Source organism: Oncorhynchus kisutch, linkage group LG8 (genome assembly GCF_002021735.2).
Source record: "Oncorhynchus kisutch isolate 150728-3 linkage group LG8, Okis_V2, whole genome shotgun sequence".
NCBI classification, from domain to species: Eukaryota; Metazoa; Chordata; class Actinopteri; order Salmoniformes; family Salmonidae; genus Oncorhynchus; species Oncorhynchus kisutch.
The window spans coordinates 25,232,814-25,260,216 of NC_034181.2; the positions used below are offsets into that span (position 1 = coordinate 25,232,814).

General features: G+C 46.2%; 1 protein-coding gene across 2 annotated transcripts in view; it reads right to left on the reverse strand.

Annotated features, from left to right (window-relative positions):
• The window catches only part of LOC109894916 (synaptic vesicle glycoprotein 2C), a 77,801-nt gene that overhangs the window by 15,663 nt on the left and 34,735 nt on the right, over positions 1-27,403 (reverse strand). For both annotated transcript variants that reach the window (XM_031829916.1, XM_031829915.1), the window contains 2 exons: positions 5,364-5,544; positions 1,706-1,857 (listed from right to left, as the gene is read on the reverse strand). In XM_031829916.1, the coding sequence (XP_031685776.1) occupies positions 1,706-1,857; positions 5,364-5,544 (333 nt within the window). The remainder of the gene's footprint in view (positions 1-1,705; positions 1,858-5,363; positions 5,545-27,403) is intronic.

Here is a 27,403-nt window from a genome sequence, read left to right on the forward strand (position 1 = left end):
AGAGGCATAGAGAGAGAGAGGGAGAGAGAGGCGTAGAGAGAGAGAGAGAGAGAGAGAGAGAGAGAGAGAGAGAGGCGTAGAGAGAGAGAGAGAGGGAGAGAGGCATAGAGAGAGACAGGCGTAGAGAGAGGGAGAGAGAGAGAGAGAGGCGTAGAGAGAGAGAGAGAGAGAGAGAGAGAGAGAGAGACAGGCGTAGAGAGACAGACAGGTGTAGAGAGACAGACAGGTGTAGAGAGAGAGAGAGAGGAGTAGAGAGAGAGAGATAGAGAGAGAGTGACAGGTGTAGAGAGAGAGAGACAGGTGTAGAGAGAGAGAGGCAGGTGTAGAGAGACAGAGTGACAGGCGTAAAGAGAGAGAGAGACAGTTTGAGGAATAAACAGAGAAAAGGCCATTTTCCTTCGTCTTTATTGATATGTGCAGCTTATTTCCAGCGTAGCAGCGTCGTAAATCACAGCCTTCTATCTCCCACCGGCACACCTTCATTCCTTAAATATCCCTATGTGTTTGTCCATGTGCCTGTGAGTATGTGTGTGTGTTTGTCTTTGAGCGCGCGTGTGTGTATCCCCGTGGTTTACAGGCCAACATTAATCACGTAAACTGTCCCTCTCTCAGTCTGCAGCCGCTTAGAGAGATTACATTCCTTCATGTGCCAGCAGGGCAAACTGGCACCTTCACCCACGGTCACAGCGAAACCTTCACCTCCACTGGTTGTACTCTGCCAACCTGGATTTCTGCAGATGAGTTTTAACATTGTGTCTTATTTAAAGATTTTCTTTAACACAAACTAAACAATGTCAAAATAATATCACATTCAGACGCATTATAACCATCTAATCATTTACTAGGTTTAGTTACAAGCATTTCGCTACACTCGCAATAACTTCTGCTAACCATGTGTATGTGACCGACAACATTTGATTTGATTTATTGGTATAATGGCCCAGACCATGGCTGAAGCATAAAGACCCACCGTAGTGTGGTATAATGGCCCAGACCATGGCTGAAGCATAAAGACCCACCGTAGTGTGGTATAATGGCCCAGGCCATGGCTGAAGCATAAAGACCCACCGTAGTGTGGTATAATGGCCCAGACCATGGCTGAAGCATAAAGACCCACCGTAGTGTGGTATAATGGCCCAGGCCATGGCTGAAGCATAAAGATTCACAATAGTGTGGTATAATGGCCTAGGCCATGGCTGAAGCATAAAGACCCACCGTAGTGTGGTATAATGGCCCAGGCCATGGCTGAAGCGTAAAGACTCACCATAGTGTGGTATAATGGCCCAGACCATGGCTGAAGCACAAAGATTCACAATAGTGTGGTATAATGGCCTAGGCCATGGCTGAAGCATAAAGACCCACCGTAGTGTGGTATAATGGCCCAGGCCATGGCTGAAGCATAAAGACCCACCGTAGTGTGGTATAATGGCCCAGACCATGGCTGAAGCACAAAGACTCACCGTAGTGTGGTATAATGGCCCAGGCCATGGCTGAAGCATAAAGACTCACCGTAGTGTGGTATAATGGCCCAGGCCATGGCTGAAGCATAAAGACTCACCGTAGTGTGGTATAATGGCCCAGACCATGGCTGAAGCACAAAGACTCACCGTAGTGTGGTATAATGGCCCAGGCCATGGCTGAAGCATAAAGACTCACCGTAGTGTGGTATAATGGCCCAGGCCATGGCTGAAGCATAAAGACTCACCGTAGTGTGGTATAATGGCCCAGGCCATGGCTGAAGCATAGATCTCTCCAATCATCCAGAACATGCACAGCCAGCTCAGGTGCTCCCCTCTCTTCTCTCTGGACAGCACCTCCGCAAAAAAGGAGAAGACTATAGGCACAACCCCCCCTGTTCTGAAGGAGACACAAGGACAGGACACTGAGTAGGGACACAGATTCTGCAGAGGGCAACATTCTATCAACCCCTAGAAATGATTTAAGATAAAATAGACCCATGTAAATTCTGTAAATTATTCTAACTGAACTATAGTACATATTGCTGCATGCTAACGATTTTGTGGCGCTTCTATTTTCTTGGAGGAACCTTTTGTATTTTTCAGATGTGACACAGCTTTCAAACTGTGGTTAAATGTTTACTACTGTAAAAGTAGACAATAGGAACATACACTGGAACAATGTTCCTCAAAATAAGCCAACTTTGCCAAAAGGGCAATTCCTTGGCTTTCTAGTTAACCATTAGGCTTAGAGCCAGTCCTCCGAGACTCCAACACCTGCTAGCTCCCAGAAGGCAGTTTGGCTGGCAAACCTTTTCGATTACTCTGAGTCTCTCTGTGGAGAGGGGCGGGGAGGCAATTAGTAAATGAGCTCGACAGGGACCGTTCCATCCCTCCCATGTTTTCTCTGGATAAATCAATGCTCTGTTCTTACATTCCCAGACATGTGAGGCTAAAGACCATGCAGCCAGTGAACAACAGTATGGACATTCAGAAACGGTGCTGTACAGTAAGTAGTAGCCTGATTGGTCATCCTGAACTCTTTCTTATTTTCACCGTGTAGCGAAACAGAATGTAAGCTTGCGACATCAGAATGGTCGTACCAGGCTAGTACAGTAGTTTCCAAATAATATTTCACTTGTCCATCATAAAGCTGCCTTTAACTGCCAAGTGCTACTTTTTAGACAGTCATTTATCACAGAGCCTTTCACTTAAGGCCAACAAGACTGAAACAAAAAGGACAGAATGTTGTCATTTCATGATAAAATGGACAGTATTCAGTCCTCCTATGATATAAGGCATGGGTTGGATTTCATACAGATATATATAATACTAAATAAAAGCAGGTTTGTTGAGATATTGCTTGTATCATTCTTGTGCATTCTTTGAACTTTTTTTTCAATGAATGTGATGATTGAGGGAAATTATTTCCTGCAAATTGTTTTAAAAGAACATTTTAAAGTATTTTACCAGCAATGTTGAAAGCACTAATCCACTCCAAGTATAAGATGCACAAACCTCTCTGCAAAGACACACCTCAATGAAACAAGGTTTTAATTCCCTGTATTGAATCCATGTTATCACTGGTATAGCCTAGTTGGTGTAAACTAAAGGCTTTCATTATGGATGTTAGGAGCACACTGACATACTTACAGACAGAGGGATGTTTGACACATTCATTAGTCACACAATCCTATTCCTAGACAGGAGAGATGAAAACCTCTAGCGATTACATGGATGAAATATCAGACGGGGAGTGAGAACATGTTGACAGAGTCATTTACAACTATACTGAACAAAAATATAAATGCAACATGCAACAATTTCAAAGATTTTACTGAGTTACAGTTCATATAAGAAAATCAGTAAATTCAAATAAGTTAATTGGCCCCTAATCTATGGATTTCACATGATTGGGAATACAGATATGCATCTGTTGATCACAAACAACTTTTTTTAAAGGTAGGGGCGTGGATCAGAAAACCAGTCAGTATCTGGTGTGACCACCATTTGCTTCATGCAGCGAGACACATCTGTTACATCTGCTCCTGCCACACCCTCTGCTGCTCATCCTGTGTCTCCTTGACCTGCCACCACTCCTCCGTGCTCTCTCCCTCTCCCTCTCTCTGTGTGTTTGTGTGTGATTGTCTGGGCGGAGACAGGTGTGCTGGAGTCAGAGCAGATCCCCACCAGCTGCAACCTGTTCCATAATCAAGACGTCTACAAATACTCAGTCCTGCCACTTCCATGCTGCCAGATTGTAATCTCTGCTCAGTCAGTCTACTGTTTTAGCTGTTTGTTACTATTAAGATTCTGTTATCCTGGTGTGCCTGGTTTCCTTGCCTGACACGGTTTTCCTCTCCACTACAGTTCTGCCCACTCTGGTTCCGGTCTCCAGTCCCACATCCTGCTACTCTGCCCCGGATTCCCCACTCTACTGCTCCCTTGGATTCCCCTCCGGACCTGCTTACCCTGTCCCAACCCCTCTCGCTCCAGCCTCAGCCCCCTGCACTCCATCTTCCACCTGTGTTTGAATAAATACCTTAAATACCTACTTCATCCCACTCTCCTCGTCTGAGTCTGCTCTTGGGTTTCCCTGTTCCACTCCACGTAACAACATCAGGCTGCTGATTGTGGCCTGTGGAATGCTGTCCCACTCCTCTTCAAAGGCTGTGCGATGTTGCTGGATATTGGCGGAAACTGGAACACGCTGTCATGTTGACCCAGAGCATCCCAAATATGCTCGACAGGTGACATGGCTGGTGAGTAAGCAGGCCATGGAAGAAATGGGACATTTTCAGCTTCCAGGAATTGTGTACAGATCCTTACGACATGGGGCTGTGCATTATCATGCTGAAACATGAGGTGATGGAGGCGGATGAATGGCACGACAATGGGCCTCAGGATCTTGTCACGTAGCTCTGTGCATTCAAATGGCCATCGATAAAAAGCAATTGTTTTCGTTGTCCGTAGAGTATGCCTGGTCATACCATAACCCCACCGCCACCATGGGGAACTCTGTTAACAACGCTGACATCAGCAAGCCACTTGCCCACATGACACCACACATGTGTTCTACAGTTGAGGCCGGTTGGACATACTGCCAAATTCTCTAAAGCGACTTTGGTCGAGAAATGAACATTTAATTATCTGGCAACAGCTCTGGTGGACATTGTTGCAGTCAGCATGCCAATTGCACGCTCCCTCAACTTGAGACGTCGGTGGCATTGTGTTGTGTGACAACTGCACATTTTAGAGTGGACTTTTATTGTCACCTGCACAAGGTGCACCTGTGTATTGATCATCCTGTTTAATCAGCTTCTTGATATGCCACACATGTCAGGTGGATGGATTTTCTTGGCAAATGTGAAATGCTCACCAACAAGAATGTAAACAATTTTGTGCAAAACATTTGTGAGAAATAAGCATTTTGTGCGTATGGAACATTTTTGAGCCCTTTAATTTCAGCTCATGAAACATGGGACCAACACTTTTTACATGTTGCATATATTTTTGTTCAGTGTACATATTCATTAAATAAACCAAAACAGATGAATTACAACATAAGATAATGAATTAATGATGATCTACTGTGAAAGGAAGTCTATGGGAATTAAGGAGTTAAGAAAGTAGAACTGCAGGACTATTTGATTAAGGAGTTGAAAGGATTCATCGAGGTGGTAGGTAGTTTTGTCCTAATTAGGCTACATAGCTAAGTCAGTTGTCTTGTTCACAACTTGTCACAACTCACAATACATGTTTGAATCTCCAGTGTCATTTGGAGTTTGCAGTGTCCTATTGTTTGTTTAATGTGCATTACAATGGGGATTCATTACTCCATGCTTTAAGACATAAGTAGCACATTGCACATTGCTTTCCATTCTTAGCCTGGTCTTTCAGACTCACCCAAAGCCTGCGATCACACGGCAGAGCAGGAACATGCCGTAGCCCTGAACGAAGGAGGACAGGAAGGCGAAGAAGCCGTTCACACACATGCAGATGAGCAGACACTGTCTGCGGCCCACCTTGTCTGACATGCCCCCCCAGAAAAATGCCCCCACCATCATCCCCAGGTACACAATACTGCCTGCAGAGAGAGAGAGAGAGAGAGAGGGGGGGGGGGGGGACTTTAGATGTGAACCATGTCTATCTGCACAGCACAAAGCAATTGTCTTTGGACCTTCAAACAAATCAACAAATAATACTCAGTGAATTTTGACTGTGTAGTTAAGAGCGGCTGCGGTAGCTCTTAAAAGCTAATCCTAAATGAACTCATATGGTCTAATGGATCCTTCAGCAGAACACAAGTTCAAAAATATATATCCCTTGCTATTTAATATGCAACGTCATAATCACTTCTAGTCCCTCTCTACCTGACATCAGGTCCCTGCCAGGAGACATTGGGCACATCTCAAATGGCACCCTATTTTATAGTGCACTACTTTTGCAATATATAGGGAATAGGGTGCCATTTGGAACGCACTTTTAATGGCTCGCACACATTCATGCCTCGTCAGAGTGGTCTAGCTGCTAAAGTGAAGGGTGTAAAAGTGTCACAGTAAAGTATGGAGCCCCATTAAGGCCCATTAGTGTTGATGATCGTTCATCAATAAGGACGTTTAATCACCAAATCTGTTGAATGACTCAATCTGTGTTGAATAATACATTTCACTTCTCCTGAGGGGAGATGTTTAAGTGTTGTTTGGTAGAATAACAACTTAGTAAATCCAGCTCTTTCATGTTAACTTTTGACTGTTTAAAGCTATATCTCATGCAGGAACAAGTTGATAAAGAACAACAAAGTATCTCTCTCGCCTTGATTCCACTTTTCTTCCAGTTTTGTGTTTAATTACTGCACATTCCAAGAGTACACTTCATAAATATTTACACTAAGAACTATACAATTCCTGTTACATGTAAGAATGCTAAGGAACTACATTAAGATTTACAGGGTGGGGGGGGGGGGGTCGCTTCCCGTAAAACGCAACCCATTCCTATTCCCACTGTGATGTGATGAGTAAATACAGAATGGAATAGACTGAACCCACTCGTGTAACATAATCAATGGGATAAAGAGTGTGGTCAGTAATACAGGGTGACTTTAAAAAATAAGCTTCTGCTCCCTTTTAATGTCTGTAATGTGGAGAGGAATCAATGCCCCAGACAAAACAGCATGGGGTTCCCACACTGATGATCATGATCTTGGTGTCTGAACACTATGATCCATTCTTCTCTATTATTAACACCAAAGTACTGTTACTGAACTCTGCTCTTCTCTAATCTTCACAAGAGAGTACTCTTCTCAAGCCTTCAAAGTACCCACCTTTAATTATATTGTCCTGGTATGGCCACAGTCAATTTTGTATGGATTTCTAGGATTACATTATTTAAAGGCTCAGTGCAGTCAAAAAAATTGATTTTTTCTGCTTAATATTTCCACACTAAAACGTTAGAATAATACTGTAAAAATTGCCAGAAATTTCAGCCTGTTTTGGTGGGATGGAGTTTTGGCCTGCCTGGTAAATTAGTTAATACACCAATAAGAGAGTTCCAAACCTCTCTGCCAATAACAGCTAGTTTTCAGTTTCCCCTCCCCACTCAGACCACTCCCAGACAGTCCTAGCAAAATTCTTGCTTGAGAAATTGCTCTTTGCTAAGAAGCTATTTTTGTTTATTTTGTACAATTTTAACTGAAAACAATCACAGTAAGGTACTTAATTGTTACAGAGAAATGATTTGATATTAAGGTTTAAAAAAAACAGCATCATGGGACCTTTAAAGTGGAACTGACAGCATTTTAACAAGCCAGCACTTAGATATGGCAATTTTAACATTTTCACAAATTCATACAATGTTTAAGGAATTACAGTGCATTCAGAAAGTATTCAGACCCCTTTACTTTTTACACATTTTGTTACCTTGCAGCCTTATTCGAAAAAAGTATTTATTTTAAATCATCATCAGTCTACACACAATACCCCATAATGAGAAAGGAAAAAACGTTTAGACATTTTTGCATATGTAAAAAAAAAAAAAAATGAACCATCACCTTTACATAAGTATTCAGATCCTTTACTCAGTACTTTGTTGAAGCACCTTTGAGCTCTGGCTGAGCCACTCAAAGACATTCAGAGACTTGTCCCGAAGCCACTCCTACGTTGTCTTGGCTGTGTGCTTAGGGTCGTTGTCCTGTTGGAAGGTGAACCGTCGCCCCAGTCTGATGTCCTGAGTGCTCTGGAGCAGGTTTTCATCAAGGATCTCGCTGTACTTTGTTCCTTTAATCTTTCCCTCGATCTTGACTATAGTCTCCAGTCCCTGCCGCTGGAGAACATCCCCACAGCATGATGCTGCCACCAGCATGCTTCACAGTAAGGATGGTGCCAGGCTTCTTTCAGATGTGATTCTTGGCATAAAGGGAGAAGAGTTCAATCTTGGTTTCATCAGAGTCTGGTTCCAAACTTCTTCCATTTAAGAATGATGGAGGCCACTGTGTTCTTGGGGACCTTCAATGCTGCAGAAATATTTTGGTACCCTTCCCCAGATCTGTGCCTTGACACAATCCTGTCTCAGAGCTCTACAGACAATTTTTTTGACCTCATGACTTGGTTTTTGCTCTGACATGCACTGTCAACGGTACCTTATATAGACAGGTGTGTGTCTTTCCAAATCATGTCCAATCAATTGAATTTACCACAGGTGGACTTCAATCAAGTTGTAAAAACAGCTCAAGGATGATCAATGGAAACAGGATGAACCTGAGCTCAATTTCGAGTCTCATAGCAAACGGTCTGAATACTGATGTAAATAAGGTATTTCTGTTTTTTTATTTTATATATATATCAACATTTTTCGAAAAACCTGTTTTCGCTTTGTCATTATGGGTTATTGTGGGTAGAGTGATGAGGATATTTTTATTTTATTTAGTCAATTTTAGAATAAGGCTGTAACGTAACAAAATGTTGAAAAGTGAAGTGGTCTGAATGCTTTCCGAATCCACTGTACATAAGGTATTTGTGAAAACTCTATATCAACATAGATTGGGAAAGTGGCCATGTGTTTGGACAATTAATAGACACTGCAGTAAATAAAACCTAATAAAAACATCTACGCAGACCGGTGCGCCATAGCCAATCAGAGCTACAGTAGGCCTATAAGCAAATAAGCCATTTACCACATGGGCCTGCCATCATTCACTTTGAACTGGACTGTGTGTTTACAGGCAGTAGCAACAGACTTTAGATAATTAGAACGCATTGGTCAAAAGCCACAAAATACACCTGAATGGATTCCTGAAAATATGTAAATATAACAGTCCTCTTACATTTGGGAACTTCACAGTTCTACTGATCAAACCATCTTGAAAGGTAGGCTTTCTCTAACCTCAGTTATGCACATCAACAACAACAACGTAGACAACTAATGCTAGCCAGAGAGAGATGAGCTCAAATTTAATGAGGGAACATTAGATAAACCCACTCAAATGTTTTCAGCCAGTTGGAGTTTAAAATTGCACTGATAAACGATGGGGAATAGTAAGTAGCCTGCTCATCCTTCTGCAGCTTGCCTGCCAATGCATGCTTATCCCAACCCACATTTTGACAACTGAATGGGAATTTCCCTGCTTGCCCACCCATTTGATATATGCCAAAACAAATTTGATTGACAACTAAGGGTGCGGTTGTGAATTGCCTCCATAGTGCGCTCTGTCGTTCCTAAATTCAGAGCGTTATCAGATTGTCCATTAGTAAATTCAGAGCTACTTCCAGACATAAAATGAGAGAACACCTCCCTCTGGCCATTTTACTTGCCCTAGCAGAGCTGGTTAGGCTGTTTACATGGTATCTAGAGCATTAGTGACTAACTGTGCTGCTGATAACAATTTAATAACTTTTTTTGACAACATTTACTCACACCGGTCATATTCAACGAGTGTTAAGCATTCATAAATTCCTCAGGTATTTTGGGGGCCTCTGGCACGCTAAGATGAAAAATCGGAGTAGATAGCCAGAGTGAACTTATAAACACAACATGGATAAGTCTTTCAAGTTCAGCATAACTAGCTAGCAAAGCGATTCACATTTCTTGCTAGCTAACCAAATGACACGTGCATCTCTAGCTGCAGCAGCCAGCTAGCTAATGTTAGGCTCCGTGTTTTTATCTTGCTAAATAAATAGTTACGCTATCCTATTTGCCACGTTATGACTAACTTGTGATCATTGCCCTTGCTAGTTTGATTGCATTGACATTCCCAGCCTTAGTTACATTTGTCAGTTTTGGTCGAAAATATTGTGTCATTGAAACTTTACTGAACAAAAATATAAACAAAACATGTTTTGTGCTTCTACACCTGCATGGCTTGCTGTTTGGAGTTTTAGGCTGGGTTTCTGTACAGCACTTTGAGATATCAGCTGATGTACGAAGGGCTATATAAATACATTGATTTGATTTTATGTTATGTGTCATTCCCATCTTTCATGAGCTAAAATAAAAGATCTCAGAAGAAAAAGCTTATTTCTCTCAAATTTGGTGCACATATTTGTTTACATCCCTGTTAGTGTGCATTTTAGCCTTGTCAAGAAAATCCATCCACCTGACAGGTTGTGACATATCGAGAAGCTGATAAAACAGCATGATCATTACACAGGTGCAACTTGTGCTGGGGACAATAAAAGGCCACTCTAAAATGTGCAGTTTTGTCACAAACACAATGCCACAAACACAAGTTTTGAGGGAGTGTGCAATTGTCATGATGCCTGCAGGAATGTCCACCAGAGCTGTTGCCAGATAATTCAATATGTATTTCTCTACCGTAAGCCACCTCCAATGTAATTTTAGAGAATTTGGCAGTACGTCCAACCGACCTCACAACCGCAGACCACATGAAACCACCGGCCTCACAACCACAGACCAAGTGTAACAATGCAGGCCAGGACCTCCATATCTGGCTTCTTCAGAGGGGATGGGGGGGTGCAGAGAACTATTGTTATAAAGCCCTTTTGTGGGGGAAAACTCATTCTGATTGGCTGGGCTTGGCACCCCAGTGGGTGGGCCTATGCCTTCCCAGGCCGACCCATGGCTGTACCACTGCCCAGCCATGTGAAATCCATGGATTAGGGCCTCATTTTTTATTTTATTTGAATTAATGTTTTCACCTTCATTTAACCAGGTAGGCTAGTTGAGAACAAGTTCTCATTTACAACTGCGACCTGGCCAAGATAAAGCATAGCAGTGTGAATTAATTTATTTAAATTGACTGATTTTCCAATGAACTGTAACTCAACAAAATCTTTCAAATTGTTGCATGTTGAGTTTATATTTTTGTTATAAAAGAGTGCATCCTGAATGGGTGGAGGCAGCAAACAATGTTCCAGGCAGCGTGTGATTTACAACCTGATACCAATATTTTTATACATCAAAGAAATGTATAAGCGAGTTATATTAATCGTGTATTGAACTGCATCCATATATTCTGCCAACAATACTTTCTGTATGTAATGTATGTTATGAGTCAAACTGAACCTATTTTTAAAACCTCTTATGAAGTTGGTTTTGTTGCATATACTGGGAATTGAATATTTTGTTGACTAATATCATGATTGTCTGTTTGTTTCATATCTGCATAGTAGTTAAAATGCTGTCAGTTCCACTTTAATGCATTGACGTCCTGGTCAAGAGACTAGTGTAAATATGCTTTTCCCGAGGGCCTCCCTAGTGGTGCAGTGGACTAAGGCACTGCATCGCAGTGCTTGAGGCGTCACTACAGACCCAGGTCTCATCTCCCCAGTAGGCTGTTGTGGATAGATGAGGGTCTGATTTAACTCTCTTATTCCAGGGGTCAAACTGGGGTCATTCACACTTAGCCGTAGTCAGGATCACATTTATTCTCCAAGTACATTTGCACATACTCATAATTTTACTTGGTGATATTTTTATTTATTTTTTATTTCACCTTTATTTAACCAGGTAGTCCAGTTGAGAACAAGTTCTCATTTACAACTGCAACCTGGCCAATATAAAGCAAAGCAGTAAGACAAAAACAACAACACAGAGTTACACATAAACAAACGTACAGTCAAAAACACAATAGAAAAATCTATGTACAGTGTGTGCAAATGTATAAGATTAGGGAGGTAAGGCAGATAGATACAGATAGGCCATAGAGGCAAAATAATTACAATTTAGCATTAACACTGGAGTGTGATACCTGTGCAGATGATGATGTGCAAGTAGAGATACTGGGGTGCAAAAGAGCAAGAAGATAAATAACAATATGGGGATGAGGTAGATGGGTGTGCTATTTACAGATTGTCTGTGTACAGGTACAGTGATTGGTAAGCTGCTCTGATAGCTGATGCTTAAAGTTAGAGAGGGAGATATAAGTCTCCAGCTAAAGGGATTTTTGCAATTAGTTCCAGTCATTGGCAGCAGAGAACTGGAAGGAAAGGTGGCCAAATCAGGAGTTGGCTTTGGGGATGACCAGTGAAATATACCTGCTGGAGCGCGTGCTACGGGTGTTGCTATGGTGACCAGTGAGCTGAGATAAGCCGGGGCTTTACCTAGCAAAGACTTATGGATGACCTGGAGCCAGTGGGTTTGGCGATGAATATGTAGAGAGGGCCAGGCAACGAGAGCATGCAGGTTGCAGTGGTGGGTAGTATATGGATCTTTGGTGACAAAATGGATGGCACTGTGATAGACTACATCCAATTTGCTGAGTAGAGTGTTGGAGGCTATTTTGTAAATGACATCGCCGAAGTCAAGGATCGGTAGGATAGTCAGTTTTACGAGGGTATGTTTGGCAGCATGAGTGGAGGCTTTGTTGCGAAATAGGAAGCCAGTTCTATATTTCATTTTGGATTGGAGATGCTTAATGTGAGTCTGGAATGAGAGTTACAGCCTAACCAGACACCTAGGTATTTTTAGTTGTCCACATATTCTAAGTCAGTACCGTCCAGAGTAGTGATGCTAGTCGGGCTGGCGGATGCGGGCAGCAATCGGTTGAAGAGCATGCATTTAGTTTTAACAGTTTTAACAGCATTTAAAAGCACGGAAGGAGAATTGTATGGCATTGAAGATCGTTTAGAGGTTTGTTAACACAGTGTCCAAAGAAGGGGCAGATGTATACAGAATAGTGTTGTCTGTGTAGAGGTGGATCAGAGAATCACCAGCAGCAAGAGCGACATCATTGATTTATACAGAGAAAAGAGTCGGCCCGAGAATTGAACCCTGTGGCACCCCCATAAAGACTGCCAGAGGTCCGGACAACAGGCCCTCCGATTTGACACACTGAACTCCATCTGAGAAGTAGTTGGTGAACCAGACGAGGCAGTCATTTGAGATACCAAGGCTATTGAGTCTGCCGATCAGAATGCAGTGATTGACAGAGTCAAAAGCCTTGGCCAGGTCGATGAAGATGGCTGCACAGTACTGTCTTGTATCGATGGCGGTTATGATATTGTTTAGGACCTTGAGCATGGCTGAGGTGCACCCATGACCAGCTCGGAAACCAGATTGCATAGCGGAGAAGGTAAGGTGGGATTCAAAATGGTTGCTGATCTGTTTGTTAACTTGGTTTTCGAAGATTTTAGAAAGGCAAGGCAGGATGGGTATAGGTCTATAACAGTTTATAGTTTATAGGGAGTGTCCCCCCTTTGGAGAGGGGCATGACCGCGGCAGTTTTCCAATCTTTGGGGGATCTCAGACGATACGAAAGAGAGGTTGAACAGGCTAGTAATAGGGGTTGCAACAATTTCGGGTTGATAATTTTAGAAAGAGAAGGTCCAGATTGTCTAGCCCAGCTGATTTGTAGGGATCCAGATTTTGCAGCTCTTTCAGAACATCAGCTGTCTGGATTTGGGTGAAGGAGAAGCGGGGGTGGGCTTGGGCAAGTTGCTGCAGGGGGTGCAGAGCTGTTTGCCGGGGTAGGGGTAGGGGTAGCCCTCTTAGAGTATAATCAAGCCTTAGATGGAAAGTGAGATTACAATACATACAAAATATACACGAAAAGAAAACTATATTTACACGGGACAGGACGGGACAAGATAAAACACACTGCTACGCCATCTTGGAATAAAGATGGGGACATCATCTGAGGTAATTTCTAATCATCAAGCCATTCGGCCATCTTGAAGCCAACCACAGAATCAATGTATAAGGCATTAGGAAGATACTCCTTGACCTCATCTTGACAAACGGGATGACAAAGTAATAGTGATATAGCAAATACAGACCATACAAGTGTTACATTTCTATTGAACATGGACTAACAAACAGACATCTGTGTTAGACACAACACATCTATGCACTAGGCTCCAAATGGGTGAGAGCAGTCTAGAATGCAGAGATCGAACCCCTTGGGTTTGTGCCGTGGAGGAGATCTTCGTGGACTATACTCGGCCTTGTCTCAGGATGGTAAATTGGTGGTTGAAGATATCCCTCTAGTGGTGTGGGGGCTGTGCTTTGGCAAAGTGGATGGGGTTATATCCTGCCTGTTTGGCCCTGTCCGGGAATATCGTCTGACGGGGCCACAGTGTCTCCCGACCCCTCCTGTCTCAGCCTCCAGTATTTATGCTGCAATAGCTTATGTGTCGGGGGGCTGGAGTCAGTCTGTTATATCTGGAGTATTTCTCCTGTCTTATCCAGTGTCCTGGGTGAATTTAAGCATGCTCTCTCTAATTCTCTCTCTTTTTCTCTTTTTTTCTTTCTTTCTTTCTTTCTTTCTTTCTTTCTTTCTTTCTTTCTTTCTTTCTTTCTTTCTTTCTTTCTTTCTTTCTTTCTTTCTTTCTTTCTTTCTTTCTTTCTTTCTTTCTTTCTTTCTTTCTTTCTTTCTTTCTTTCTTTCTTTCTTTCTTTCTTTCTTTCTTTCTTTCTGAGGACCTGAGCCATAGGACCATGCCTCAGGACTCCCTGGCCTGATGACTCCTTGCTGTCCCCAGTCCACCTGGTCGTGCTTCTGCTCCAGTTTTAACTGTTCTGCCTGCGGCTGTAACAGATGTGGAATGGCTAGCTTAGTTAGCGGTGCGCGCTAAATAGCGTTTCAATCGGTGATGTCACTTGCTCTGAGACCTCGAAGTAGTAGTTCCCCTTGCTCTGCAAGGGCCGTGGCTTTTGTGGAGTGATGGGTAACGATGCTTTGTGGGTGACTGTTGTTGATGTGTGCAGAGGGTTCCTGGTTCGCGCCCGGGTATGGGTGAGGGGACGGTCTAAAGTTATACTGTTACATTGATGCTGTTGACCCGGATGACTGGTTGCTGCGGATAAGGAGGAGGTCAAAAGGGGGGTGAGTGTAACGGATGTGAAACGGCTAGCTTAGTTAGCGGTGCGCGCTAAATACCGTTTCAATCGGTGATGTCACTTGCTCTGTTGTTGATGTGTGCAGAGGGTCCCTGGTTCGCGCCCGGGTATGGGCGAGGGGACGGTCTAAAGTTATACTGTTACACGGCTATGGAACCCTGACCTGTTCACCGGACGTGCTACCTGGCCCAGACCTGCTGTTTTCAACTCTCTAGAGACAGCAGGAGCGGTAGAGATACTCTCAATGATGGGCTATGAAACGCCAATTGACATTTACTCCTGAGGTGCTGACCTGTTGCACCCTCTACGACCACTGTGATTATTATCATTTGACCCTGCTGGTCATCTATGAACATTTGAACATCTTGGCCATGTTCTGTTATAATCTCCACCCGGCACAAACAAAAGAGGACTGGCCACCCCTCATAGCCTAATTCCTCTTTAGGTGTCTTCCTAGGTTCTAGCCTTTCTAGGGAGTTTTTCCTAGCCACCATGCTTATGCTTCTGTACCTGCATTGCTTGCTGTTTGGGGTTTTAGTCTGGCTTTCTGACCAGCACTTTGTGACATGAGCAGGTGTAAGAAGGACTTTATAAATACATTTCATTGATTGATTGTTGTGGGACGCACACCTTATAAAACAGTAAGATAAATAAAACAGTTGACTCTTGATGATACTGTGTAGTAGCCCCTAAAGGACATCCAATTACCTCATTCATGTGTTGATCGCCGTGTGTTTTACTGCACAGCATCTGAAGATGTGATTATCTCAGCACTGGTGACAGGAACACGTGAATCATGAAGAAAATCATCTACAGTATCACCAAGTTGAAATGGTATAGCTTGGAAATGGTATAACGTGGAATAAAAATTGATTTTCTGGGGGATTTGAATAATTTTATTTACACGACATGCATACCACTTTGAAGATACAAAATATTTTTTATTGTTTAACAAACAAGAAACTGAGAACTTGAGTGAACTATTCACTCCCGCAAAGTCAATATTTTTTTAGCCACCTTTTGCAGCAATTACAGCTTCAAGTCTCTTGGGGTATGTCTCTATAAGCTTGGCACATCTAGCCACTGGGATTTTTGCCCATTCTTAAAGACAAAACTGCTCCAGCTCCTTCAAGATGGATGGGTTCCGCTGGTATACAGCCATCTTTAAGTCATACCACAGATTCTCAATTGAATTTAGGTCTGGGCTTTGACTAGGCCATTCAAAAACATTTAAATGTTTCCCATTAAACCATTCAAGTGTTGCTTTAGCAGTATGCTTATGGTTATTGCCCTGCTGGAAGGTGAACCTCTGTCCCAGTCTCAAATTTCTGGAAGACTGAAACAGGTTTCCCTCAAGAATTTCCCTCTATTTAGCGCCATCCATCATTCCTTCAATTCTGACCAGTTTCCCAGTCCCTGACGATGAAAAACATCCCCACAGCATGATTGGATGATGTTGGTGTTCTTGCTTTTAATACTAAGTTCTGCTTTTCTGATGTATCAAATACTTATGTCATGCAATAAAATGCTAATTAATTACTTAAAAATCATACAATGTGATTTTCTCGATTTTTGTTTTAGATCCCGTCTCTCACAGTTGAAGTGTACCTATGATAAAAATTACAGACCTCTACATGCTTTGTAAGTAGGAAAACCTGCAAAATCGGCAGTGTATCAAACACTTGTTCTCCCCACTGTATATATATACTAAGATCCTGTGACAGATCATGTGACACTTAGATTGCACACAGGTGGACTTAATTTAAGTAATTATGTGATATCTGAAGGTAATTGGTTGTACCAGATCTTATTTATGGGATTCATAGCAAAGGGGATGAATACATATGCACGCATCACTTCAAGGTTTTTTATTTTTTCATTTCACTTGACCATTTTGGACTATTTTGTGTATGTCCATTACAAATAAAGATCCATTTAAATTGCAGGTTGTAATGCAACATAATAGGATCATACAGGGATCATACAGTATTTAGGTAGCTATTTCCCTTTGGTGTTTGTGGGTTCTTGTCTATGTGTAGTTTCTTGTCAGCACTCATTTGTATAGCTTCACGTGTTATTTTGGTTAGTTAGTTAGTTCAGTGTTCACTCTTAATATAATAAAGAATGTATGCATACCACGCTGCGCCTTGGTCTGATCCTTATAACGAACGTGACAATATATTTATCTTTAACTGTGCAGAATCTAGTCTACACACTATAGGTTCAATCCCCCCTGACTGTCCTGAAGCTCCAGGCACATTGCTAGACGCCAGTTTGCTCCTGGACCAACCCAAGCAATTGTTACGCCGCAGCAAACTGGGAGTAGTATTGACAGAGCATCGAAACAGGACTAGTCACACATTAGAATATTTTTTTTTTAAACTAGTGCATTTAAAATCATTACATAAGATAAGAATCTTCATTGCATACATACAGTTCAAGTCGGAAGTTTACGTACACCTTAGCCAAATACGTTTAAACTCAGTTTTTCACAATTCCCTGTCTTAGGTCAGTTAGGATCACTACTTTATTTTCAAAATGTGAAATGTCAGAATAATAGTAGAGAGAATGATTTATGTTTAGCTTTTATTTATTTCATCACATTCCCATGGGTCAGAAGTTTACATACACTCAATTAGTATTTGGTAGCATTGCCTTTAAATTGTTTAACTTGAGTCAAACATTTTGGGTAGCCTTCCACAAGCTTCCTATAATAAGTTGTGTGAATTTTGGCCCATTCCTCCTGACAGAGCTGGTGTAGGCCTCCTTGCTCGCACACACTTTTCAGTTCTGCCCACAAATGTTCTATATGATTGAGGTCAGGGCTTTGTGATGGCCACTCCAATACCTTGACTTTGTTGTCCTTAAGCCATTTTGCCACAACTTTGGAAGTATGCTTGGGGTCACTGTCCATTTGGAAGACCCATTTGCGACGAAGTTTTATCTTCCTGACTGATGTCTTGAGATGTTGCTTCAATATATCCACATAATTTTCCTCCCTCATGAAGCCATCTATTTTGTGAAATGCACCAGTCCCTCCTGCAGCAAAGCACCCCCACAACATGATGCTCCCACCCCCGTGCTTCACGGTTGGGATGGTGTTCTTTGGCTTGCAAGCCTCCCCCTTTTTCCTCCAAATATAACAATGGTCATTATGGCCAAACAATTATATTTTTGTTTCATCAGACCAAAAAGTACGATCTTTGTCCCCATGTGCAGTTGCAAACCGTAGTCTGTTTTTTTTATGGTGGTTTTGGGGCAGTGGCTTCTTCCTTGCTGAGCGGACTTTCAAGTTATGTCGAGATAGGACTTGTTTTACTGTAGATATAGATACTTTTGTACCTGTTTCCTCCAGCATCTTCACAAGGTCTTTTGCTGTTGTTCTGGGATTGGTTTGCACTTTTCGCACCAAAGTGCGTTCATCTCTAGAGACAGAATGCGTCTCCTTCCTGAGCGGTATGATGGCTGCGTGGTCCCACGGTGTTTATACTTGCATACTATTGTTTGTACAGATGAACGTGGTACCTTCAGGCATTTGGAAATTGCTCCCAAGGATGAACCAGGCTTGTGGAGGTCTACAATTTGTTATTGAGGTCTTGGCGGATTTCTTTTGATTTTCCCATGATGTCAAGCAAATAAGCATTGAGTTTGAAGGTAGGCCTTGAAATACATCCACAGGTACACCTCCAATTGACTCAAATGACGTCAATTAGCCAATCAGAAGCTTCTAAAGCCATGATATAATTTTCTGGCATTTTCCAAGCTGTTTAAAGGCACAGTCAACTTAGTGTATGTAAACTTCTGACCCACTGGAATTGTGATACTTTGAATTATTAGTGAAATAATCTGTCTGTAAACAATTGTTGGAAAGATTACCTATGTCAAGCACAGAGTAGATGTCCTCACCGACTTGCCAAAACTATAGTTTTTCAAGAAGAGATTTGTGGAGTGCTTGAAAAACAAGTTTTAATGACTCCAACCTATTTGTATGTATACTTCCGACTTCAACTGTATGACACATTATTACTAAATATTATACAGTGCTGCTATACTAAATGACATACAGGAATAGATATGACAAAATAGACATTCACCCCTCAATTAAGATCAGCCTAGAGACAGACAGCCCTGTTTGTCAGAGTGGCTTAGTGCTCCCCATTATGTCAGCCACTCCCTGTCCTGTCATGGCTGATTCACTAGTTGGGACGAGAGAGAGAGGGGACATTGGAGAGAGGGGGGAGGTGTTGAGAGAGAGAGGGGGGAGGTGTTGAGAGAGAGAGAGAGAGAGAGAGAGAGAGACTCGTAACTAAAATTAACTGGAATTCCCTCACTATCAAACTCAGCTGATGCATTGATTTAGCTTGGCTTCATTCAAACCTGCAGGCCAACAGACAGGCAGGTCTATTCACATGTTAGCCTCTGTCACAGGCTTTCCCCTCACCATCCATATAGAAGCAAAGTGAGGAAAGCTAAGGCTATTCACATGTGAACACAATTTAAATGTATAGGCTGTGGCCCAGAGGCCTGCTGGAGGGAGAGATAGATGACAGCATGTCTACACAGGTCACATCTAGAATGTCTAGTGGAAGGACAGGGTGAGAGAGAGAGTCTGTTTCTGGAGGGGAAGAGAGTCTGTGAGAGAGGAGAGTAGTGATGATGAGGTGATCTGTGGCCAGGCAGGAGGTGATAGAAGAGAACAGGGTCTCTGAAACTACTGACTGTCTGGGTGATTGGGTTTCTTCAACAGGGTGCAACAAGGCTTTGACAGCAAAACACACACACTACTGCAATTATTTGGGACCAGTGTGGAAGTTTGAACTAAAATGGAGCATGCAGATATTAGGAGCAAACTAAGAGAATACACAGTATTTGAAATGGGACTGGTGAATGGCATGGCAACGAAACACTGTGGTACAGCGTCATCAAATAAACACCCTGAGTCAGAACTGCACCAAAGCACTAGCATAGATCCCAGATATGTCCAACCACATTTCCAAAACAGGGAAGTTCAGCAAACACCCAGACACACACCAACACACTCTCTAGAGGGAGAGGCGCTGGAGCTGAGCAGTGCGGCAGAACACACACACAAACACACAGTTAAGTATCATAATTCAGCAGCTCTTGAAAACTAGACATGAAAGATGAGAGATGATGAAAGAAAAATAGTAAAGGGGAGGCGATAAGGGCAAATAGAGAATGAGGGGAATACTGTAAGTAAATCGAAAAGGGTGGAGAGAATTAGGATGGAGTGAGAGGAGAATGAGGCAGAAGATCTGAAAAAGAGGAAAGGAGTGAAGAATAAGAGAGTGAGAGATAGAGAAAGAGATGAGGGGAGTTCAGAGAAAGAGAGTGTGAGAGGGGTTGAAGAAAGGGAGAGGAGAGAGGGAGGGAGAAAGAGAGGAAGACCCTAGTGACCGGTGTGGTGGTGGTGTTGTTTGTGCTGTCAGATCCTGAGGAGCCCCATGAGAGTGGTGAGAGCGCTCAGCTGCATCATGGCCTCTTTTCCGATTTCACGCTTTGATGCTCTTCGCTCTTAGAGGGGCAAATTGTTTCAGTGCCACACAAAATGCTTGCTCTGTTTTATTCATACAGCAAATAGAGGACAACAGCATGCCTGTCTGGAGCTAACTCTGTCGCTGTGAACAACGGTGGGATGATTCCCTGTATCATTCACTGTTTCCTTCTCTCACTTTACCTCTTCTCTCATCTCTTTTCTCCTCTATTCTGATCTTTCATTTCCTCTCTGCTTTCTTTCTGTCTGTGCTTCTCTCTCCCCGCTCTTGTTTTTCTGCTTGTGTCCTCCTCTCCTCTTTCTTATATCTTTCCTCTTTCCTTTCATCCTCTCCCATTCTTCCCCTCTCATCTCCAATCTCCTCCTCTCCTTTTTCCTCACCTCTGCTCTCCGTTTCTTCTCCTCCTCTCTTCCCCGTTTTCCTCTCCTCTCCTTTTCCTTCCCTCTCCTCTCCTCTCTTTAGCTCATTTACACTGAGCAGCATGTAATCACATTTGTACTACATCATGTCAGGCTTCATGGGCTTCATGCCCCCTCTTTGCCCGAAGGAAACCACCACCCCCGCAGAAAGAAAGATTGGGGCTCTTTGACTGATTTTGGTTGGTAGCAAAGATTTCAATCAAATCCGTATGAAAGTATACTTATCTTGGTCTAGGAGTGCAAGCAAAATGGGATATCTCATTCAGCTCAGTAAAGAGTCTAAGCTTCTTTGCATTAAGGGTAATGAATAGATAGGCATGAAGTATTTTGATTCAATGAGCGCTCGATAAGACAGCACTATTACACTGATATTGGTGGTGGCTGCAGGTTCTCTGTGAGCCGCACACACTCTCTCTCACACACACACTCTCTCTCTCTCTCTCTCTCTCACACACACACTCTCTCTCTCTCTCCCTCACACACTCTCTCTGCGCTAGTAGTGTGTAGTGTAATCTCTGCAGTGGCACTGCGATCTCACTGCAGTTTAGCCATGCTCAGCTGCCCCTGGCCTGGACCATGCAGATACTCACAGCCTGCCAGCTAGCTACCATAGACAGAGAGACAGAAACAGAGAGAGAGATTAAAAAATATATTTGATTGTCACATACACCAGATAGGTGTAGAAAAATGTGTTGTTTTACTGGGTCAGCCATACTATGGTGCCCCTGGAGCAAATTAGGGTTAAGTGCCTTGCTCAAGCGCCATCAACAGATTTTAGGGAGGGGAGGAAGGTAGAAAGGGGGAAGGAGGGAGTGAGATGCAAAGAGAGAAAGAGAGAGACTAAAAAAGGGGAGAACAAAGAAAAAAGTGAGTGAGAAAGTAAAGAGAGTTACAGAAAGAGAAAAGGACGACAACTAAGGAGGTGGAAAGTGATAAGATGAAGTGTTAGAAGATAAGTCTCTCCTTCCTCTTGCTCTCCGCTCCCTTTCCTTCCACATCCCCCTTCCCTCTCTGCTCCCTTTCCTTCCACATCTCCCTTCCCTCTCTGCTCCCTTTCCTTCCACATCTCCCTTCCCTCTCTGCTCCCTTTCCTTCCACATCCCCCTTCCCTCTCTGCTCCCTTTCCTTCCACCTCCCCTTCCCTCTCTGCTCCCTTTCCTTCCCCATCCCCTTCCCTCTCTGCTCCCTTTCCTTCCACATCCCCCTTCCCTCTCTGCTCCCTTTCCTTCCACATCCCCCTTCCCTCTCTGCTCCCTTTCCTTCCACATCTCCCTTCCCTCTCTGCTCCCTTTCCTTCCACATCCCCCTTCCCTCTCTGCTCCCTTTCCTTCCACATCTCCCTTCCCTCTCCGCTCCCTTTCCTTCCACATCCCCCTTCCCTCTCTGCTCAATTCCTTCCACATCTCCCTTCCCTCTCCGCTCCCTTTCCTTCCACATCCCCCTTCCCTCTCCGCTCCCTTTCCTTCCACATCTCCCTTCCCTCTCTGCTCCCTTTCCTTCCACATCCCCTTCCCTCTCTGCTCCCTTTCCTTCCACCTCCCCTTCCCTCTCTGCTCCCTTCCTTCCACATCCCCCTTCCCTCTCTGCTCCCTTTCCTTCCACATCCCCCTTCCCTCTCTGCTCCCTTTCCTTCCACATCCCCCTTCCCTCTCTGCTCCCTTTCCTTCCACATCTCCCTTCCCTCTCTGCTCCCTTTCCTTCCACATCCCCCTTCCCTCTCCGCTCCCTTTCCTTCCACATTGCCCTTCCCTCTCTGCTCCCTTTCCTTCCACATCCCCCTTCCCTCTCCGCTCCCTTTCCTTCCACATCCCCCTTCCCTTCCCTCTCCGCTCCCTGTCCTTCCACATCCCCCTTCCCTCTCTGCTCCCTTTCCTTCCACATCCCCCTTCCCTTCCCTCTCCGCTCCCTATCCTTCCACATCCCCCTTCCCTTCCCTTCCCTCTCCGCTCCTTTCCTTCCACATCCCCCTTCCCTCTCTGCTTCCTTTCCTCCCACATCCCCCTTCCCTCTCTACTACCTTTCCTTCCACATTCCCCTTCCCTCTTCTGCTCCCTTTCCTCCCACATCCCCCTTCCCTCTCTGCACCCTTTCCTCCCACATCCCCCTTCCCTCTCTGCTCCCACTCCTCCCACATTCCTCCCCTTCCATCTCTGCTCCTTCTCCTCCCTCTTGCTCCCTTTCCTTCCACACCCCCCTTCCCTTCCCTCTCCGCTCCCTGTCCTTCCACATCCTCCTGCCCTTCCCTCTCCGCTCCCTTTCCTTCCACATCCCCCTTCCCTCTCTGCTCCCTTTCCTCCCACATCCCCCTTCCCTCTCCGCTCCCTTTCCTTCCACAACCCCCTTCCCTCTCTGCTCCCTTTCCTTCGACATCTCCCTTCCCTCTCTGCTCCCTTTCCTTCGACATCTCCCTTCCCTCTCCGCTCCCTTTCCTTCCACATCACCCTTCCCTCTCTGCTCCCTTTCCTTCCACATCTCCCTTCCCTCTCTGCTCCCTTTCCTTCCACATCTCCCTTCCCTCTCCGCTCCCTTTCCTTCCACATCTCCCTTCCCTCTCCGCTCCCTTTCCTTCCACATCTCCCTTCCCTCTCTGCTCCCTTTCCTTCCACATCCCCCTTCCCTCTCCGCTCCCTTTCCTTCCACATCACCCTTCCCTCTCTGCTCCCTTTCCTTCCACATCTCCCTTCCCTCTCTGCCCCCTTTCCTTCCACATCCCCCTTCCCTCTCTGCTCCCTTTCCTTCCACATCTCCCTTCCCTCTCTGCTCCCTTTCCTCCCACATCCCCCTTCCCTCTCTGCTCCCTTTCCTTCCACATCCCCCTTCCCTCTCCGCTTCCTTTCCTTCCACATTGCCCTTCCCTCTTTGCTCCCTTTCCTCCCACATCCCCCTTCCCTCTCTGCTCCCTTTCCTCCCACATCCCCCTTCCCTCTCTGCTCCCTTTCCTTCCACATCCCCCTTCCCTCTCTGCTCCCTTTCCTTCCACATCCCCCTTCCCTCTCCGCTCCCTTTCCTTCCACATCCCCCTTCCCTTCCCTCTCCGCTCCCTTTCCTTCCACATCCCCCTTCCCTCTCTGCTCCCTTTCCTTCCACATCCCCCTTCCCTTCCCTCTCTGCTCCCTTTCCTTCCACATCACCCTTCCCTCTCTGCTCCCTTTCCTTCCACATCCCCCTTCCCTCTCTGCTCCCTTTCCTTCCACATCCCCCTTCCCCTCTCTGCTCCCTTTCCTCCCACATCCCCCTTCCCTCTCTGCTCCCTTTCCTTCCACATTCCCCTTACCTCTCTGCTCCCTTTCCTCCCACATCCCCCTTCCCTCTCTGCACCCTTTCCTCCCACATCCCCCTTCCCTCTCTGCTCCCTCTCCTCCCACATTCCTCCCCTTCCATCTCTGCTCCTTCTCCTCCCTCTCTGCTCCCTTTCCTTCCACCCCCCCCTTCCCTTCCCTCTCCGCTCCCTGTCCTTCCACATCCCCCTTCCCTTCCCTCTCCGCTCCCTTTCCTTCCACATCCCCCTTCCCTATCTGCTCCCTTTCCTCCCACATCCCCCTTCCCTCTCCGCTCCCTTTCCTTCCACATCCTCCTTCCCTCTCTGCTCCCTTTCCTCCCACATCCCTCTTCCCTCTCTGCTCCCTTTCCTTCCACATCCCCCTTACCTCTCTGCTCTCTTTCCTCCCACATCACCCTTCCCTCTCTTCTCCCTTTCCTTCCACATCCCCCTTCACTCTTCGCTCCCTTTCCTTCTACATCCCCCTTCCCTCTCTGCTCCCACTCCTCCCACATTCCTCCCCTTCCATCTCTGCTCCTTCTCCTCCCTCTTGCTCCCTTTCCTTCCACACCCCCCTTCCCTTCCCTCTCCGCTCCCTGTCCTTCCACATCCTCCTGCCCTTCCCTCTCCGCTCCCTTTCCTTCCACATCCCCCTTCCCTCTCTGCTCCCTTTCCTCCCACATCCCCCCTCCCTCTCCGCTCCCTTTCCTTCCACAACCCCCTTCCCTCTCTGCTCCCTTTCCTTCGACATCTCCCTTCCCTCTCCGCTCCCTTTCCTTCCACATCACCCTTCCCTCTCTGCTCCCTTTCCTTCCACATCTCCCTTCCCTCTCTGCTCCCTTTCCTTCCACATCTCCCTTCCCTCTCTGCTCCCTTTCCTTCCACATCCCCCTTCCCCTCTCTGCTCCCTTTCCTATCACATCTCCCTTCCCTCTCCGCTCCCTTTCCTTCCACATCTCCCTTCCCTCTCCGCTCCCTTTCCTTCCACATCTCCCTTCCCTCTCTGCTCCCTTTCCTTCCACATCCCCCTTCCCTCTCCGCTCCCTTTCCTTCCACATCCCCCTTCCCTCTCTGCTCCCTTTCCTTCCACATCTACCTTCCCCTCTCTGCCCCCTTTCCTTCCACATCCCCCTTCCCTCTCTGCTCCCTTTCCTTCCACATCTCCCTTCCCTCTCTGCTCCCTTTCCTCCCACATCCCCCTTCCCTCTCTGCTCCCTTTCCTTCCACATCCCCCTTCCCCTCTCCGCTTCCTTTCCTTCCACATTGCCCTTCCCTCTCCGCTTCCTTTCCTTCCACAACCCCCTTCCCTCTCCGCTCCCTTTCCTTCCACATCCCCCTTCCCTTCCCTCTCCGCTCCCTGTCCTTCCACATCCCCCTTCCCTCTCTGCTCCCTTTCCTTCCACATCCCCCTTCCCTTCCCTCTCCGCTCCCTATCCTTCCACATCCCCCTTCCCTTCCCTTCCCTCTCCGCTCCTTTCCTTCCACATCCCCCTTCCCTCTCTGCTCCCTTTCCTCCCACATCCCCCTTCCCTCTCTACTACCTTTCCTTCCACATTCCCCTTCCCTCTCTGCTCCCTTTCCTCCCACATCCCCCTTCCCTCTCTGCACCCTTTCCTCCCACATCCCCCTTCCCTCTCTGCTCCCACTCCTCCCACATTCCTCCCCTTCCATCTCTGCTCCTTCTCCTCCCTCTTGCTCCCTTTCCTTCCACACCCCCCTTCCCTTCCCTCTCCGCTCCCTGTCCCTCCACATCCTCCTGCCCTTCCCTCTCCGCTCCCTTTCCTTCCACATCCCCCTTCCCTCTCTGCTCCCTTTCCTCCCACATCCCCCTTCCCTCTCCGCTCCCTTTCCTTCCACAACCCCCTTCCCTCTCTGCTCCCTTTCCTTCGACATCTCCCTCCCTCTCTGCTCCCTTTCCGTCGACATCTCCCTTCCCTCTCCACTCCCTTTCCTTCCACATCACCCTTCCCTCTCTGCTCCCTTTCCTTCCACATCTCCCTTCCCTCTCTGCCCCCTTTCCTTCCACATCCCCTTCCCTCTCCGCTCCCTTTCCTTCCACATCTCCCTTCCCTCTCTGCTCCCTTCCTTCCACATCTCCCTTCCCTCTCTGCTCCCTTTCCTTCCACATCCCCCTTCCCTCTCCGCTCCCTTCCTTCCACATCCACCTTCCCTCTCTGCTCCCTTTCCTTCCACATCCCCTTCCCTCTCTGCCCCCTTTCCTTCCACATCCCCCTTCCCTCTCTGCTCCCTTTCCTTCCACATCTCCCTTCCCTCTCTGCTCCCTTTCCTCCCACATCCCCCTTCCCTCTCTCTCCCTTTCCTTCCACATCCCCCTTCCCTCTCCGCTTCCTTTCCTTCCACATGCCCTTCCCTCTTGCTCCCTTTCCTCCACATCCCCCTTCCCTCTCTGCTCCCTTTCCTCCACATCCCCCTTCCCTCTCTGCTCCCTTTCCTTCCACATCCCCCTTCCCTCTCTGCTCCCTTTCCTCCACATCCCCCTTCCCTCTCCGCTCCCTCCTCCACATCCCCCTTCCTTCCCTCTCCCTCCCTTTCCTTCCACATTCCCCTTCCCTCTCTGCTCCCTTTCCTTCCACATCCCCCTCCCTCCCTCTCTGCTCCCTTTCCTTCCACATCACCCTTCCCTCTCTGCTCCCTTTCCTTCCACATCCCCCTTCCCTCTCTGCTCCCTTTCCTTCCACATCCCCCTTCCCTCTCTGCTCCCTTTCCTCCCACATCCCCCTTCCCTCTCTGCTCCCTTTCCTTCCACATTCCCCTTACCTCTCTGCTCCCTTTCCTCCCACATCCCCCTTCCCTCTCTGCACCCTTTCCTCCCACATCCCCCTCCCTCTCTGCTCCCTCCCTCCCACATTCCTCCCCTTCCATCTCTGCTCCTTCTTCCTCCCTTCTCTGCTCCCTTTCCTTCACCCCCCCCTTCCCTCCCTCTCGCTCCCTGTCCTTCCACATCCCCCTTCCCTCCCTCTCCGCTCCCTTTCCTTCCACATCCCCCTTCCCTCTCTGCTCCCTTTCCTCCCACATCCCCCTTCCCTCTCCGCTCCCTTTCCTTCCACATCCTCCTTCCCTCTCTGCTCCCTTTCCTCCCACATCCCTCTTCCCTCTCTGCTCCCTTTCCTTCCACATCCCCCTTACCTCTCTGCTCTCTTTCCTCCCACATCCCCTTCCCTCTCTTCCTCCCTTTCCTTCACATCCCCTTCACTCTTCGCTCCCTTTCCTTCTAACATCCCCCTTCCCTCTCTGCTCCCACTCCTCCCACATTCCTCCCCTCCATCTTGCTCCTTCTCCTCCCTCTTGCTCCCTTTCCTCCACACCCCCTTTCCTTCCTCTTCCTCCCCTGTCCTTCCACATCCTCCTCCCTTCCCTCTCCGCTCCCTTCCTTCCACATCCCCCTTCCCTCTCCTCTCCCTTTCCTCCCACATCCCCCTCCCTCTCCGCTCCCTTTCCT